At 40.5% G+C, this 14263-nt stretch overlaps 2 protein-coding genes across 2 annotated transcripts in view; one reads left to right on the forward strand and one right to left on the reverse strand.

The window, feature by feature from the left end:
• Nucleotides 1–1508: 1508 nt before the first annotated feature.
• On the reverse strand, nt 1509–11606 carry LSM1 (LSM1 homolog, mRNA degradation associated). Its single transcript, XM_081127960.1, has 4 exons — nt 11330–11606; nt 7296–7364; nt 5864–5979; nt 1509–2021 (listed from the first exon to the last, which is right to left on the reverse strand). Exons 1-4 carry the CDS (start codon nt 11373–11375, stop codon nt 1851–1853), a joined length of 402 nt encoding a protein of 133 aa, XP_080984086.1. The 5' UTR covers nt 11376–11606; the 3' UTR covers nt 1509–1850.
• Nucleotides 11607–11779: 173 nt separating this feature from the next.
• Nucleotides 11780–14263, forward strand: part of BAG4 (BAG cochaperone 4) — a 30294-nt gene continuing 27810 nt past the window's right edge. Inside the window, exon 1 of the mRNA XM_081127958.1 lies at nt 11780–12182. Within this exon, the coding sequence (XP_080984084.1) occupies nt 11913–12182 (270 nt within the window). The 5' untranslated portion in view covers nt 11780–11912. The remainder of the gene's footprint in view (nt 12183–14263) is intronic.

The raw sequence follows: 14263 nt of genomic DNA on the forward strand, positions 1-14263 counted from the left end.
CACCAAAAGGTGGCAGGTTTGGTTCCTGGTCAGGGCACAAACCCTGGTGGGGGATTGTATGGGAGGCAACCAATTGATGTTTAAAAATTAAATAAAGGTATGAAGAGGGAAAAATCCATGATTTTAGTATCTGCAAAAATCCTGGGCTGGGCAGAGCTGAGGGTAAGCCATTTTGCTGAGCATCCTGGAGACTAGGAGGAAGGAAGCTGGTAGTCTAGTTTCACTTGTTAGGTCTAATTCTTCACTGCTGCCTGCGTGACAAAGGTCTAAAAGCAATAATCAAAATCTTGCTACGATTGGGAAATTCTTGGCTTGTCAAAATTCAGTCCCTTTTCCTTCTTTAACATAAGAATAAACTAGAACTCGTTAATTACGTTTGAAGTTGAAGGTTGAACAAACAAGGTAACTAGAGTGAGTCCAAATTCCTTACAGGTATCAGACACTCTGAAGCAGTGGTGCTCAGAAAAACAAATGCTGTAATCCCAGTGACTCCCAAAGAATGTTATGTAGATATGTCCCCCCCTTTAAGTAGTTAAAACAGCAAGATTAGAGGCAAAACATACTTGATAATCACTAGGTACAAATGTTTCTTCACAAATTATCTACTTTAAAACCAACTCAATGATGAATACATAGCTCAGGGGTCAAACGGTTTACAGGCATTTGGGGCAGTTTTGAAAACACCCAAGCTCATGAAATGTTAAGTATATGTAATGCTATAAAATAATTCAGACATAGGAATTGCACAAAAATCTTATGAAAAGGACATCTTTGCTCAACAGATTATGAAAAGGAAATACCTGGAATAATTCTATTTCAAAAAAACCCCGAGAATCTGAGGACTTGCTCAAGCCAAGGTGCCAGGGGAAGAACGAAGTAAAAATTTTAACCTATGTCTCCTAAACTCCTAGTCCAGTACACTGTCCACTGAACTACACAGTACTCTCTTCAAGTAGCCTGTCACACCTACTATGGAGTCAACATCAAACCAGAAAAATGGCATCACCAGGTGGTCACCCAGGAATAACCTAGATGTAACAGTCACTGAAATACCATTTCATTTGTGTTCCTTTTTGATAATAGCATAAGAGGCTCAAGACTCAATCCAAAGGGCTAGAAAACAAAACTAAATTAACAGAAGATTTAGAGAAAAAGCCACCTTAGTTAAATATTGGATCTTATGGGAACCTAGTTTTGAATAGCTGTTGAAGCTGGAACAGCAACTTCAGTAGTGATGTTGTTCCTCAAACCTGAGGCTTTTGTTATAACCAGTAACTGTGAAACATACTGATAGCTCCTTCTTGAAGGCCGAAATGTGTTTTTTTTTTATCAGTGGGGAGAGGGGAGGACCCACAAGATATTTAGTATGAAAATATTCCTTTGAAAGTAACCAGCAACTTGGAAGTGAGACGGGGGGGGAATTCCAGTATGCGTACTGTTTATACCTTTGAGACCAGAAATTTAATTTTGTCTATTCATTGGAGGCAACTCAAACTTGGGAAATAACATGACAGTTTGAGATTCATATTTTATTTACAAGCAAATGAAGACTGTCCCCTGTAAACTGTAATTTGGGGTGAGAAGAGCAACATAGAGAAGTAGTTGCTGGATCCACAGTGATATGTGAAAGGAGTCCATCCAGCTGTTTCTTTAAACGATGATTTCATTATTTAAGGAAAAAAAAGCCACATGATTTCTTCATGTTGCATATTCATGTTCATAGAATTCAAAAGAAAAATGACTTTTCAAAATCCTACAGTCTCTAGTCAAATGTGTGTGGTGACCAGAATGCCACTTTCACTCAGTGACAACCCCTGCTCCCCAAGAGCAACAGTCCCTGAGCAAAAGAGTTAATACTCATCAAGAGTGTCTGCTCGAGGAATGGAGAGACCTCGATCTTTGAGAGCCTGAACTTTCAGCTTCTCGGCTTCCAGCTTGGTCTGTTGTTCCACCCTTTGTTCTTCTAGGATTTCTTCAATGGACACTTGCTGCAGGGGTGTGTCACTCTCTTTTTCTAAGTCCTACAAAACAAGCAGGTTTAAGCAACTTTAGCTGATGACCAAAACTAGAAAACACTATACATCTCAAGGCAAATGGATTCCTATGTCAGACTTGGTTATTTTTCATAATTGTGGCATGGCTGAAATATCCTTCTAGGAACAGATAAGTTTTACAAAGAAATGGCTGGCCACCCTACTACAGAATACTTACATGAATGTGGTAATACGGAAGAGTAACAGTGTGTATTTTGTATAATAAAGCTTTAGGTTGTCTGAAGTCCTACATTAGTTAAGAACTACTTTTCCTGCCTGGCTGGCGTGGCTCAGTGGTTGAGCATTTCCTATGATCTAGGAGATCGCAGTTCAATTCCTGGTTAAGGCACATGCTCGGGTTGCAGGCTCAATCCTCAGCAGGGGGTGTGCAGGAGGCAGCCTATCAATGACTCTCTCATCATTGCTGTTTCTATCCCCCCCTCTCCTTTCCTCTCTCTAAAATCAATAAAGATATATTAAAATAAAAAACCCCTCAAACTACTTTTCTTAAAAAGAAAAAAAAATTAGGGCTATCTCTCCAACCCAAGAGAATCCAAGAGAGAAATTACCGAGGCCAACAGGGCTTTAGATAAATTTTGTATTTTTACATTATCAAAGTCAGCTTAATTTCTGGGAGTTGTTGCTCAGTAAGAAGGCAGAGAACACTGATTCAAAGAAGCACCTCCCCGCCCCCAAAGGCAATAAACTGTCTCTCTGTTGCATTAATTGGGAGTCTTTAAATTGTAACACAAGACTCCTTTCCCATCTATGGCAACAAGTCTTCTAGGAAAATCTCAGCAGACCTGTTAGATCACTGAAACAGTTCAGCCCCAATATAGTTCTCTTATTTTAATTAAAAACTATTCTGCTTACTGCCCTGGCTGGTGTGGCTCAGTTGAAGAGCATCATTCCGTATCCATTCCTGATCAGGGAACATACCTAAGTTTCACATTTGATCCGGGGTTGGGCAAGTATGGAAGCAATTGATCGATGTTTCTCTCTCATATCGATGTGTTTGTCTGTCTGTCTCTCTCTCCCTTCCTCTCTAAAAATCAATGAAAAACATCTTCGGGTGAGGATTAAAAAAAAAAATTGTTTTGCTTACTAAAAAATTTTTTCCATTATTTAAAAAAAATACATGCTCATTGTATAACATTTAAAAAACAGAAGTAGAAAAAAGAAATCCTTAATTTCAGTATGGAGGGATAACATTTTGATGAATATTCTTCCAGTTTTTCCATGTATATACTGACTTTTAAAAAACCCCACAATGCAAATATTGACTGTAATTTTCTTCACTTAATATGGCATATGTTTAATAGTTTTATTTTTAAACACATCATAAACATTTGATAACCAATCTTGTAATGCAGAATCTTGCTATAAAAGCATCTCACTATTATCTACAGATTCAATTCATTCTCCTTAAAATGAACAGACAGGTATTACTCTCTTCGTAACTGGGTCTCATTTCTTACCCTCTTCTGACTTCCAATGATAAAATTCTGGGAAGGCATTACACATACACAAACTCTCCAGATGTTCCAGCTATCACTGGATACTAATCTTCTGATGCTGCCAAGGCCTCAGAGCCCCCAGGCTATGACATACCAGAGGGAGAACTCACCAGAGAGGTTAGATGAAAGCTACACAAATTACAAAAGCAAACCCTGCCCTGGGTCAAATGTTAACTGCACAGGAAAATATATGTTATCAAGTGTAACCTGCCCTCATAACCCATGGGTAGCAGCTGAAGGGAAGATCGTGTTCTTAGCTTAGTGTACTGCCTCTTGGACTTCGGAGTAGGTTACTCATTGAGCTACCCATGTGGTTATGATGCTGCTGTTTCCCAACAATCTGTCTTGTTACTTAAGTCTTTGTACATCACCATCCTTGAGGCAGAATCCAGGGACTTCTTAAGCAATGAAATGTTTACAGAATCTAGATGGTTTTCCTAGGGTCGGTACTTAATTTCTTCAAACTGGCTACTGATTCATATAACTATGTAAGCATTCCTATTATTTCTTTAGTAGTACCACTGTAAAAATTCTGCAGCATCCAAACCATAATATATAAGAAGAGTACTTTTCTCCACAATTGTGCTATCAGGAAACAATGAATCTTCGAGAACAAACAACTTCACCTCTCCTAACATACATATACATCTACATAAGGATAATTTGTGTTAATGTAACTGGCATAGAAAGCATTTCTGTGATGTTCACTACTATAAAACTGAAGCAGAGTATGTGTAAATATTTTAACTTAACTCTTTACTCCTGACAGCAAAGTAATACGTTTCCTCTTTAAAATTAAATTCAGAAAAGTATAAAAAAGGAAAAAAATAATCACCCATAATCCTAGTGTCCAGAGGGGTTAGCCCCTCTTAATATACTGGTGGACTACTTCATAGTCATTTACTACCCCTCCCTCACACCTCCAGGTGGTATAGTGCTTTATTTCAACCTTTACATAATACAAGGAAATGGCACTTTCTGCTGCATAAACATGCAAGAAATGATACACTGAACCAAAAATATCAAACACTAAAAATATTTTAAAAATTAGAAAAAGGCACTTCATATATTTCATAGCAGCACTTGGGCAGTAATGATTAGTCATTTCTAGCTAACTATTTCACACAAGGTCTCTGAACCAACCTGACCCTGGCAGAATTATCTTATTTTCTCAAATGGCTTATTGTTAAAAAATAGCTATGAACCAAATCACTCCACTCAAAACACTTTTGTAAACCTGATTTAAGAAGTGGCTAGGTATTGGGAAACTTTACTGAAAACTTTAAAAACAAAATAGGAAAACATAAAATCAAGCAAACGTCAAAGTTTTATTTTATTTTCCTGGCAAACCCAATAATCAGAAGCAGCAGGATCAAGTTGAAGGTACTAAATAAGCTACTTTTAAGTAATGTTTCATGTAAAACATGAAACCATGTTTATTTTTTTAAAATGTTGAGTACTTCTAAGCTTTATATACACGGTTGGGCAAAAGTAGGTTTACAGCTGTAAGTATGCAAAACAGTTTATTCTTGTATTATTATTTATTAATTATTGTATTATTTTCCATACAAACAACTATAAACCTACTTTTGCCCCACCCTGTATAAAAAATAGTTTTGTATGTATTTATGCACAGACATGTGTATACATGTATATACACACACACCCCTATAGTAACAGCACTTTAAAAGATTTAACTTCACACCTGCCAGCTAGTCTTCTTCCTCATTGGTTTTAAGCTAAGGAATCAAGTGAAGCTGACTGAGCTCCATTATCAGGTCAGTTGACAGAAAGACTTCTACATCTATTCTCCCTCCCCCCCCCTTAAAAACATGGGTATCATATTGAATATATATACTCTTTCCCCAAACACAGCTAATTATGAAAACTACTTGTAACCAACTGTTTAAATGACTGCAAAATATACAATGTATATATATCTTACTTTATCGAATTATTCTTTTCAAGTTTTTCAATTTTCTGCTATTAGAAATAGCAGAAATAATTTATTAATGAACATATTTATAGGATGGTATTTTTTAAGATATCAGGTAAAATCAGTATTTTGCTGCTAATGGGGTCAATCTTTACAATGTCAAGAGGCATTGAAACAAAGTTAATTATTCTCTGTAACTTTCCTTTTACAACTATGGCTTTCCTAAACTAATCTGGTAGTTTCTGTGAGAAGCTGGGTGAAATATGGAAAACACATTTTTCCCTTCTTCAAAAGACAAAAAACAAAACAAAACAAAACAAAAAACCCTAACTAGCATAATTATAAAAACCCATAGCAGCTTAACAGTTTTCACTTACTATTTCTCCTAGTAGGACCACATTTTCTCCTCTGACCACAAAAATCCCTCGAGGAATATCACCGTATTTTTTGCCCACATGAATACGCTCCACAGTCTGATGTAGCACTAAATTAGCTATAAGTGTACAGGGAAGAAACAAAGATATTTAGTTCAAATTACTGGGTAAAGGTCTATAACTCAGTTTGAGTAGAATAGATTTAGCTAAACATGATTTCAAAACTGTCTAATTTGGGGAAAACTAAAATTTCAAACAATCTCCTATTTTGTTACGACATACTACTTAAGAGACTTTTAACCAACAGCAAACTGAGAGAGTATATGGGATTATGTTGCACTGATACATGAGTGATGGTGGGAAAAAGTTTTAAAAAATTAAATTCATTTATCAATTTAATTGCTAATATCAACATGGCTGTAAGAAAATACAAATGAGTAGGGCACTTGGAAGACTCTAAACAACTGCAGAGATTAAAACTCTGGTTTTTTAGAAGGAAACAGTTTTTCTATGTTGTATGGGTATGTGCATGTGATGATTTACCAAATATTTAACTTTGTTTCAGCACTTAGGATTTACTTAACTCAATACAAGCGTCCATGAATTATGACACAGCAAAAACCTATTTTTTCACTGTCAGATAACCATACTGGTAATCTGAGAGTAGTCAGTATTTACTATTTTTCCCTCAAAGTAGTCCGAAGAACTTGACTTAAGACTTAGAACTCCAATGTTAAGAATAATTATTTTTCTTCTTTCCATTTGTCTTATTAGAAGCAGATATTCAAATTCTTTATCTTCTATAACTCAATCACATTGTTTTTCCCTTATGCCCAAATCCACTGACCTAGCAGATGTCCAACAAATGTTGAAATGAACTGAGAAGTTTCTTGAAACAGAAGCCAATATAGATCTCTTTAGAAAAATGCAGGATGCAAAACAAAGACTGAGCCTCTTGAGTCTGATGTACCCATAAGTGTAAAATCTTGAGCTTAATGTTGGGGTCCCTAACAACCTTCAGAAAATGCCTTCTGTCCAATTTTCATTGGACAGGGAGGGATTACCTTCAGTGCAGGAACTGCTTTGAAGAGCAGTCACACCCGAGCCAATGTACAAATGAGCAGCTTTTTCAGTGGACTGAATTTATTTCTATCTTTTGGCTCCCTCTAATGGGGAAAATAAAAAAATAGTCCAAAATACTGTAATCATTTGTTCTAGTGAAAACCAGTTTTAGAAATACAAGCTTGAAAATACAAGCTTTTGAACTATCTAGTCATAATTTAGGAAAAAATGATGTAATGATTCAAAACAGTATTCCATTATGCCAGACACATAAAAAAATTGCAGATAAATACATTACAATATGAAATACCAAAAGTACAACGGGCAGCTCTTATTCTCCAGAGTGTAAGAGAAGTCTATAACTAATACATACCAAATTGATCAATGCTTCTCAAAAAGCCTATAAGTGTCCTTCCATCTCGAAGCAGGACCAAGTGCTTTTCTGTGGACACAAAAAAAAGATCTTTAAAAAATGAAAACTGTTAGCTGCAGTGAGTTTACAGGGTAACAACAAAAATAAAGTTGACAGTTTAAGCTCTACCACTCCTCTTCCAATGTATTTAAGGTGGCGCTCCCTGGGAAATTGGAGGACCAAGGTAGTCCGGGGTTTAGATTAAAACAGCAATTTTCAACTGGTGTGCTGCAAGAATTTTTAAAATATGCAATATCTCACTATTTAGTCAGGGGCACTGACCTCTTTTCCCTTAGATCATTGAATAAAATATGACAACAGCCAACACAACAATAGCTGTCCAGTATGAATCAAAATTATACCTTTTTTTGTCAGTATGGCAAAAAATATATTTTTTGGTGTGCCACAGAATGTTAGTTTATGTGTGCCACGAGATGAAAAATGTTGAAAATTGTTGGATTAGAAGAATCATAGTAGTGGGGCAGAGTGGAAAAGGGACCCGGCGAGTAGCCAGGAAGCCTGACTAGCTCTAAATCCCCACCCAATGTCATGTCAGTTTCTATATCTGAAAATTGAGAAATTTAGTCTGGATGATCTTTATGATCTTAATTGTAGAATTGTTTCCCTCCCTGAACTTAGAAGAGAAGAGCTTCTATTTTACACTTTGGAATCAAGGGAAGTTTTATTTTTATTTAAAAAAAAAAAATCTTTATTGATTTCAGAGGGAGTCATTGATCGAGCCCGCAACCAGGGCATGTGCCCTGACCAGGAATCGAACCCCGATCGCCTGGATCCTAGATCAACGCTCAACCGCTGAGCCACACCCGGCCTGGCAAGGGGAGTTTTAAATAAAAACGATGCCCCAGACATGTAAAAGGAGGATGCTGATAATAAACTAGAGCAAAAATTCAATATTTATTGAGCGCTATGTGCTCTTCTGAGGCCTCATATAGAGAATAAGACTCAGAAAGTCACCAACCTTATGAAATTATATTCCTGGTGGAGGAAGGCAAACAAAATAACCCACTGTGATTAATACAATGGGGCAATAAGTAGGATAACAAGGAGTATAATGAAAAGAGGGAAGTAGCTACAGAAGAGTGGCTAGAGAGGGTGGCCAGGGAAAACCTCTCTGAAGGGGTGTCTTTGAGCTGACTCTGAAGAATGACAATAAGCCAGTCATTAGAATAGCTAGAACAGTTCATCCACTCGCTTATTTAATGCTACACATAAAGTACCTTCTAGATGCAGAACAGAGGAAAAGACAGTGCTTCTTCCCAGAAGGAATTTACAATTTTCTTCCTTGAATTTATAATTTATAACTGGGCTATAATTGAGTACCACAAGAAAGTACATCTTAATTACATGAGACTGAGAGAAACTCTAGCTGGAGTGTGTATCTTAGTTGGTCCTTGAAAAGTACAATTTTTGGTTATGGGAATAGTGACAGGGAGGGGGAGGGAAATTTGTAATTAGGCAGGAGGAAAAAAGGGCTATGTAACCATATGGTTGGTGAAAAGTTGAGGGTGTGAAGGGAAATAACAGCAAATGAAGTCAGAAAAGAACTGGGAGCAGGCTGAGGCTATTCCCAGAGTCTGAGACATAAAGAGACCTGAACTAAGGTAGAGGTGAGAAGGGAGACGATGAGAGGACTAACACTGTGCAGTTTAAGTAAAAGGATTTGTCAACTAACTGAGTCTGTGTATGTAGGTATGTGTGAGAGAGTGGGGTGCTGAAGAGATGAGTTAGAGAACAAGTAGGAATTTTGAATCATGTCAGGGAGGACCACTTACCAAAAGTTAGAAGTAAAAGGTTATTAGCTGTTTATAATTCTGAAGTGCTATCAGGACACTTATACAGAAATGTCAAAAGACAGCTGGAAATGTAAGACTTGAATGCCAAAGATGTCTGAATTAGAGCAATTTTGGATAAGGCCACAAAGTGGTGATATAATTTTTAAAGTCCAGGAGATCTAGAATTTAAGAGAGAAGCAGGCCAAAGATGGAACCTAAGAGACAATCTATTTTAGGAAACTAAGAGTTGGAGAGGTAAGAAAATCAGCAAGTGCCAGTGTTAGAGAAATCAAGAGCACAGATTAAGAATCCAGTAGCACAATGTAATAGTATCACAATCCTGCAGAGGAGGGGGTGGGACTCAGAAGAGTGATTAGACTGATGCCTTTTAAGAATGGAGCTGCAGCAGGGTGCTGATAACAAAAATCAAATCGCAGGGGTAACAGAGGTGGTTTATTGCAGGTGGTCAGAAAGAGTCAAAATGGAGATGACTCAAGAGGTTTGGGGGTAAAGATAGAAAAAATAGATGGAAGTTTGATGGGGAGACACAACTGAAAAAAAAAATTGCAATGGACAGAAAAGAACATACATGAGGGGAAAGAACCAGAGGGAGAACGATAGAAGGTATGAGAGAAAAAGGATATTAATGAAGGAAGGAAGCAGTGGGAGGAAAGAGTATTAGATACAAACTGAAAGGGAGTAATACTTCCTGCATGAATGAGAGGATGGGTGAAAATACTAGAAAGACTAAGGAGAGGAGGAAAGTGAAGGATGCATATGAAATGGTTTTGAACTTCTCAGTAAAGGAGGAGGCTTGGAATCTATAAAAAGAGGTTAGAAGACTTGAGAACAAAAATTATTTTAAAAAAGATTTTTTATTGATTTTTAGAGAGGAAGAGAGAAACACTGACGTGAGAGCGAAACATCCACTGACTGCCTCCTGCACGCCTCCTAACAGGGATTGAGCCCGAAACCTGGGCATGTGCTCTAACTGGGAATGGAACTGGCAACCTTTCCGTGCATCTGACAAGGCCCAACCAACTGAGCCACACCAGAGAGGGCCAAAAATTGTTTATAATAAAACGACAGAATGTATTAGGGCCTCAAATAATTCAGATATATAATGAGAGCTGAGGGCAAAAGGGCATCCTTAGACAACTAAAACTTAAGTTTTCATTACATTACAGATAGGCTTATACAGTGATTATTTGTATGAGTTTGGTCCAATTTACAGTATATTTCCCTTCATTAGCAAAATCACTAATTTAGATTTTAAAAATGTTTTCAGACGATAAAAAGAAGTTTAATTATACACTCACTCTTTAATTTGCATCTACACTAATGAGACTTGAAACTTGTTGGAAACTATGTAACCATTTTGCAGCAATTGCAAGTTAATGAGACAGATCACACGATTAAAACGATTACAAAAATGATGCTTGAGAAATAATTTACAGATGAGAGTTTAGCAAAAGGAAAGAAAGGACAACTGTAAGTGGGTCCTCTTTTGTACAGAACTGAGCTCCTCTTCAGGACAATGACGAGGAATAAGGGAGATCTTGTTAGTAAAAACAAAAGAAAACTGTCTAATAGAAAAAAAGAAGAAAGTTTCAAGGGATTCAGCTTTTCCAGAAAAGTCAATCAACACCTTTTCTGGCAAAAGTCTACCATAACCTGAAAGTGCTGAAGACCTTCACGGTAAAATAATATTGCAAATGGCTACAGAGTTTATGCATAAGGCCTGTTTACTGACAATTAAGTCCAAGCCTATGTTTACTGGCAATTAAGTCCGAATGCTGTTGTCTTAATATTTTCATTTCTTGATGAATCCACCAGTGGTACATCGAAATAACGCAGAGGAAGATAGTTGACCGGGCGGAGGGGCAAATTTCGCGTTTGGGCCTCAGCAGCCACGTCCCTCGGAAGCAGTAATGAATTTTACAGCCTGTGGCCGACCAGCCGGTGAACTGGTGGAGGCTGCCAGGGGCAGGACAGACGTAACAGGTAGGCAGGAGCTGGACATACGGAGCGTCCCCGTGGCTCCTCCATCCCGTGGAGGATGTCAACGCCAAACACCCAGAACTGTGCCAAGAACACACCGCCCAAGCCCCACACTCATTCTACGAGGTCCCTCGAAAGAGGCACCCGTTCGGGAGGAAGGGTCTCACCCCGGACTTCACCCAAAGGAGATGAGCAACTCACTGTCGATGTCCTCGATGAGGCTGGCGGTGCCGGGCATATAGTTCATTTTGAGCTGAGATAAGGGTGCAATGTACAGCGGCGAACGACCAGCGCGTCCAACACCTCCTTCCCCCTACCGTAGTCGCCGCCTCGGCGGGACCGGGACGCGAGCCCAGACCCAGACCAGCACTTCTGCCCCGGCTTTCAGCCGCCGGGGCACGCCGGAAACTCCTCCATATTATCCCCACCCACTTCCGGTATCACGTGCCTGTCTTCAGGAAGAGGCGGGGCCATCTTGAGGCCCTGGAATACCCTTTCCCCAACCGCGAAGAGAGGGGAAGAGGAATCTAGATGCATAGGTGATGGGAAAATGAATTCTTTTCAAGGAATACGGTGCTGCCCCTCATTTTCCTGATCGGTCGGCCAAGTCAGGGACATCGGTTCCTCATCCCTTCCGACTCAGCAGCCGAAGGGGCGGAGCTTGGCCCGGGATTGGCTGTTGTCGGCCGACCCCCTTCACTGTTGTCCACTCCCTCTTGCTGGCTGGCGCCTGCGCATTGGGCCGGCTGTGGGGGGCGGGAAGCTCTTAGGGGCAGTAGAGCCTATGTCGGCCCTAAGGCGCTCGGGCTACGGCCCCAGTGACGGTCAGTCTTATGGCCGCTACTACGGGCCTGGGGGTGGAGATGTGCCTGTGCAGCCACCTCCACCCTTATATCCTCCCCGCCCGGAACCTCCTCAGCCTCCCATTTCCTGGCGGGTGCGCGGGGGCGGCCCGGCTGAGACCACCTGGCCGGGAGAAGGCGGAGGAGGCGATGGCTACTATCCCTCTGGAGGCACCTGGACGGAGCCGGGTCGAGCTGGAGGAAGCCACCAGGTTCGCTTTGTGCCATCTGTCCCGGGGGTGGGGGGCGGCAGGAGGAGGTGAGGACGATTGAGATTGACAAACCTCCGGAGTTGGTAATGGATCGGGTTTCATATTTGTTTACCTTTTGGGAGGGTGTGGAGATCGGAGGCTGGGATCGCGGGCGGGGCGCTCTGCTCCGGTCCTCTTTGCCCCTCCTTTTCTGCTTCGACCACAGTCAACGTGTATAACCATTAAAAGGGGGAAAGGATCCGGCACTGACTTGCTAAGTAGAGGACGCGGGGTCTCTCGCCTGGGAACGAGGTTAGGCTGAAGTGACCCGGCCGTTTTCCGAGCTCTAACAATTTATCCTGCGTGGCTCGTGGGGTCGGCCTCCCGCGGGAGGGGGCGGCTGCGGCCCCGCGTCGCCCGGGGGCCCCTCCCGCGCGGGCAGGAACGCGGAGGAAGGGCGCGGGGAGGGACCTGGGCATTTAGCCCTTTGCCCCTAACGCTCTGCCCAGGGTTGAATCACGAGTAATCAGTGTTGGAAAGCACTTTTGTGTGGGTGGTTTTATTTCATCTTCACGGCGACTGCAGCATCAATGTTACTACACACAGCGTCTCTGTTTTACGAGTAAAGGACCGTTGGATCTGAGCGGTCAGCTCCCTTGCTCAGTATACTCGGCCCAATAACATCTGATTTCTTGCATGCCTGCCAGAAATCTGCAGCACTCCTCTTTGTTGATGCAGTGCTCTTCCTAGAGGACGCCCCGGAGGCGGCGGGGGGCACATCCCTCCTTTCCTTCAGGAATTGTGGCAGCCTCATTGTTTGACAGTGTAATAGTTAAATTCCCATGCATTGCTGGTGGGGATGTAAAATGCTTCAGGGCTTTGGAAAATAGTCCGGCAGTTGCTCAGTTGTTAAGCATACAGTTAGCACATTACTCAGCAAGTCTGCTCTTAGGTATATACCCAAGAGAACTGAAAACACGTCCTCCTGAAAACTTCCACACGCATACTCATTCTTCGTAACAGCCAAAAAAGTGGAAGTAATCCAAATGTCCATCAACTGATGAATACATGAAACATGGTATATTCATACAATGGAATTATTTAGCCATAGAAAGGAAGGAAGTACTGATGCATACATTCTGCAACATGGGTGAACCTGGAAAACATTATGCTAGTCAGAAAGACCACATATTTCACTTATGTGAAATGTCTAGAATAGGCAAATCTATAAAGATAGAAGGATTAGTGGTTGCCAGGGGCTGGGGAACTGGGGATATTGGGGGTGATAAAGGGTATGGGTTTTTTGGGGCGGGGGAGTGGTGAAAATATTCTGGAACTAGATAGTGATGATGATTGCGCAACTTTGACTACACTAAAAACCATTAAATTATACACTTTAAAAGGGTGGCTTTTATGGTATGTTAGTTATATCTTTTTTTTAATATATCTTTTTCAAAAAATCTTTATTGATTTCAGAGAGGGGAAGGGATTGGGAAAGAGAAACATCAGTGATGAGAGAGTCATTGATCCGCTGCCTCCTGCACGCCCCCTGCTGGGGATCGAGCCCAAAACCCGGGCATGTGCCCTGACCCGGAATCCAACCTCGATCTCCTGGATCCTAGGTGGATGCTCAACCGCTGAGCATGCCTGGCCGGGCTAGTTATATCTTTTTAAAATTGTGTGAGAAAAAACATGTAGTGAGAGGTTAATTGTGAAGAAGCGCCTATATTTTCTCTATCTTAATCTGGAATAAGTAGCCTGTGGGACTTGAATCCCATGGTAGAGTGATGAAATGCTTGGCCTATAAATAGGCAAATTAGATGGAAGATCAATTGAAGGGAAAGAGGAGAGGACCGTTAAACTGATGACTTATACTTGGACTTGCTGTATTATCAAAACATAAGTATGTTAGATGCTCAATAAGTATTTGTCAATTAAAAAAATTTAAACAAAAAACAAAAACAAAAGTATGTTTTCAGAGTAAGGTTAGAAAAGTTAAGATTTTAGTACTGTGTAGGCAGTTGTAAGGTATGGTTGGAGCATAGGCTTGTGCATAGGGTGGGCAAAGGTGCTGGGGTAGTTGGAGGTAAAGCTGGAATGAG

This window comes from Miniopterus schreibersii (genome assembly GCF_964146895.1).
Source record: "Miniopterus schreibersii genome assembly, chromosome: 2".
Taxonomy (NCBI): Eukaryota; Metazoa; Chordata; class Mammalia; order Chiroptera; family Miniopteridae; genus Miniopterus; species Miniopterus schreibersii.

Excerpts from the sequence above, each read along its gene's own strand:
- LSM1 (XM_081127960.1), bottom strand. The coding sequence starts at position 11,375 with ATGAACTATATGCCCGGCACCGCCAGCCTCATCGAGGACATCGACA. Across the intron at positions 7,365-11,329 it reads CCTCATCGAGGACATCGACA|AAAAGCACTTGGTCCTGCTT; the intron begins GTGAGTTGCTCA and ends TTGTGTCCACAG. Across the intron at positions 2,022-5,863 it reads TGGTCCTACTAGGAGAAATA|GACTTAGAAAAAGAGAGTGA; the intron begins GTAAGTGAAAAC and ends CTTGTTTTGTAG.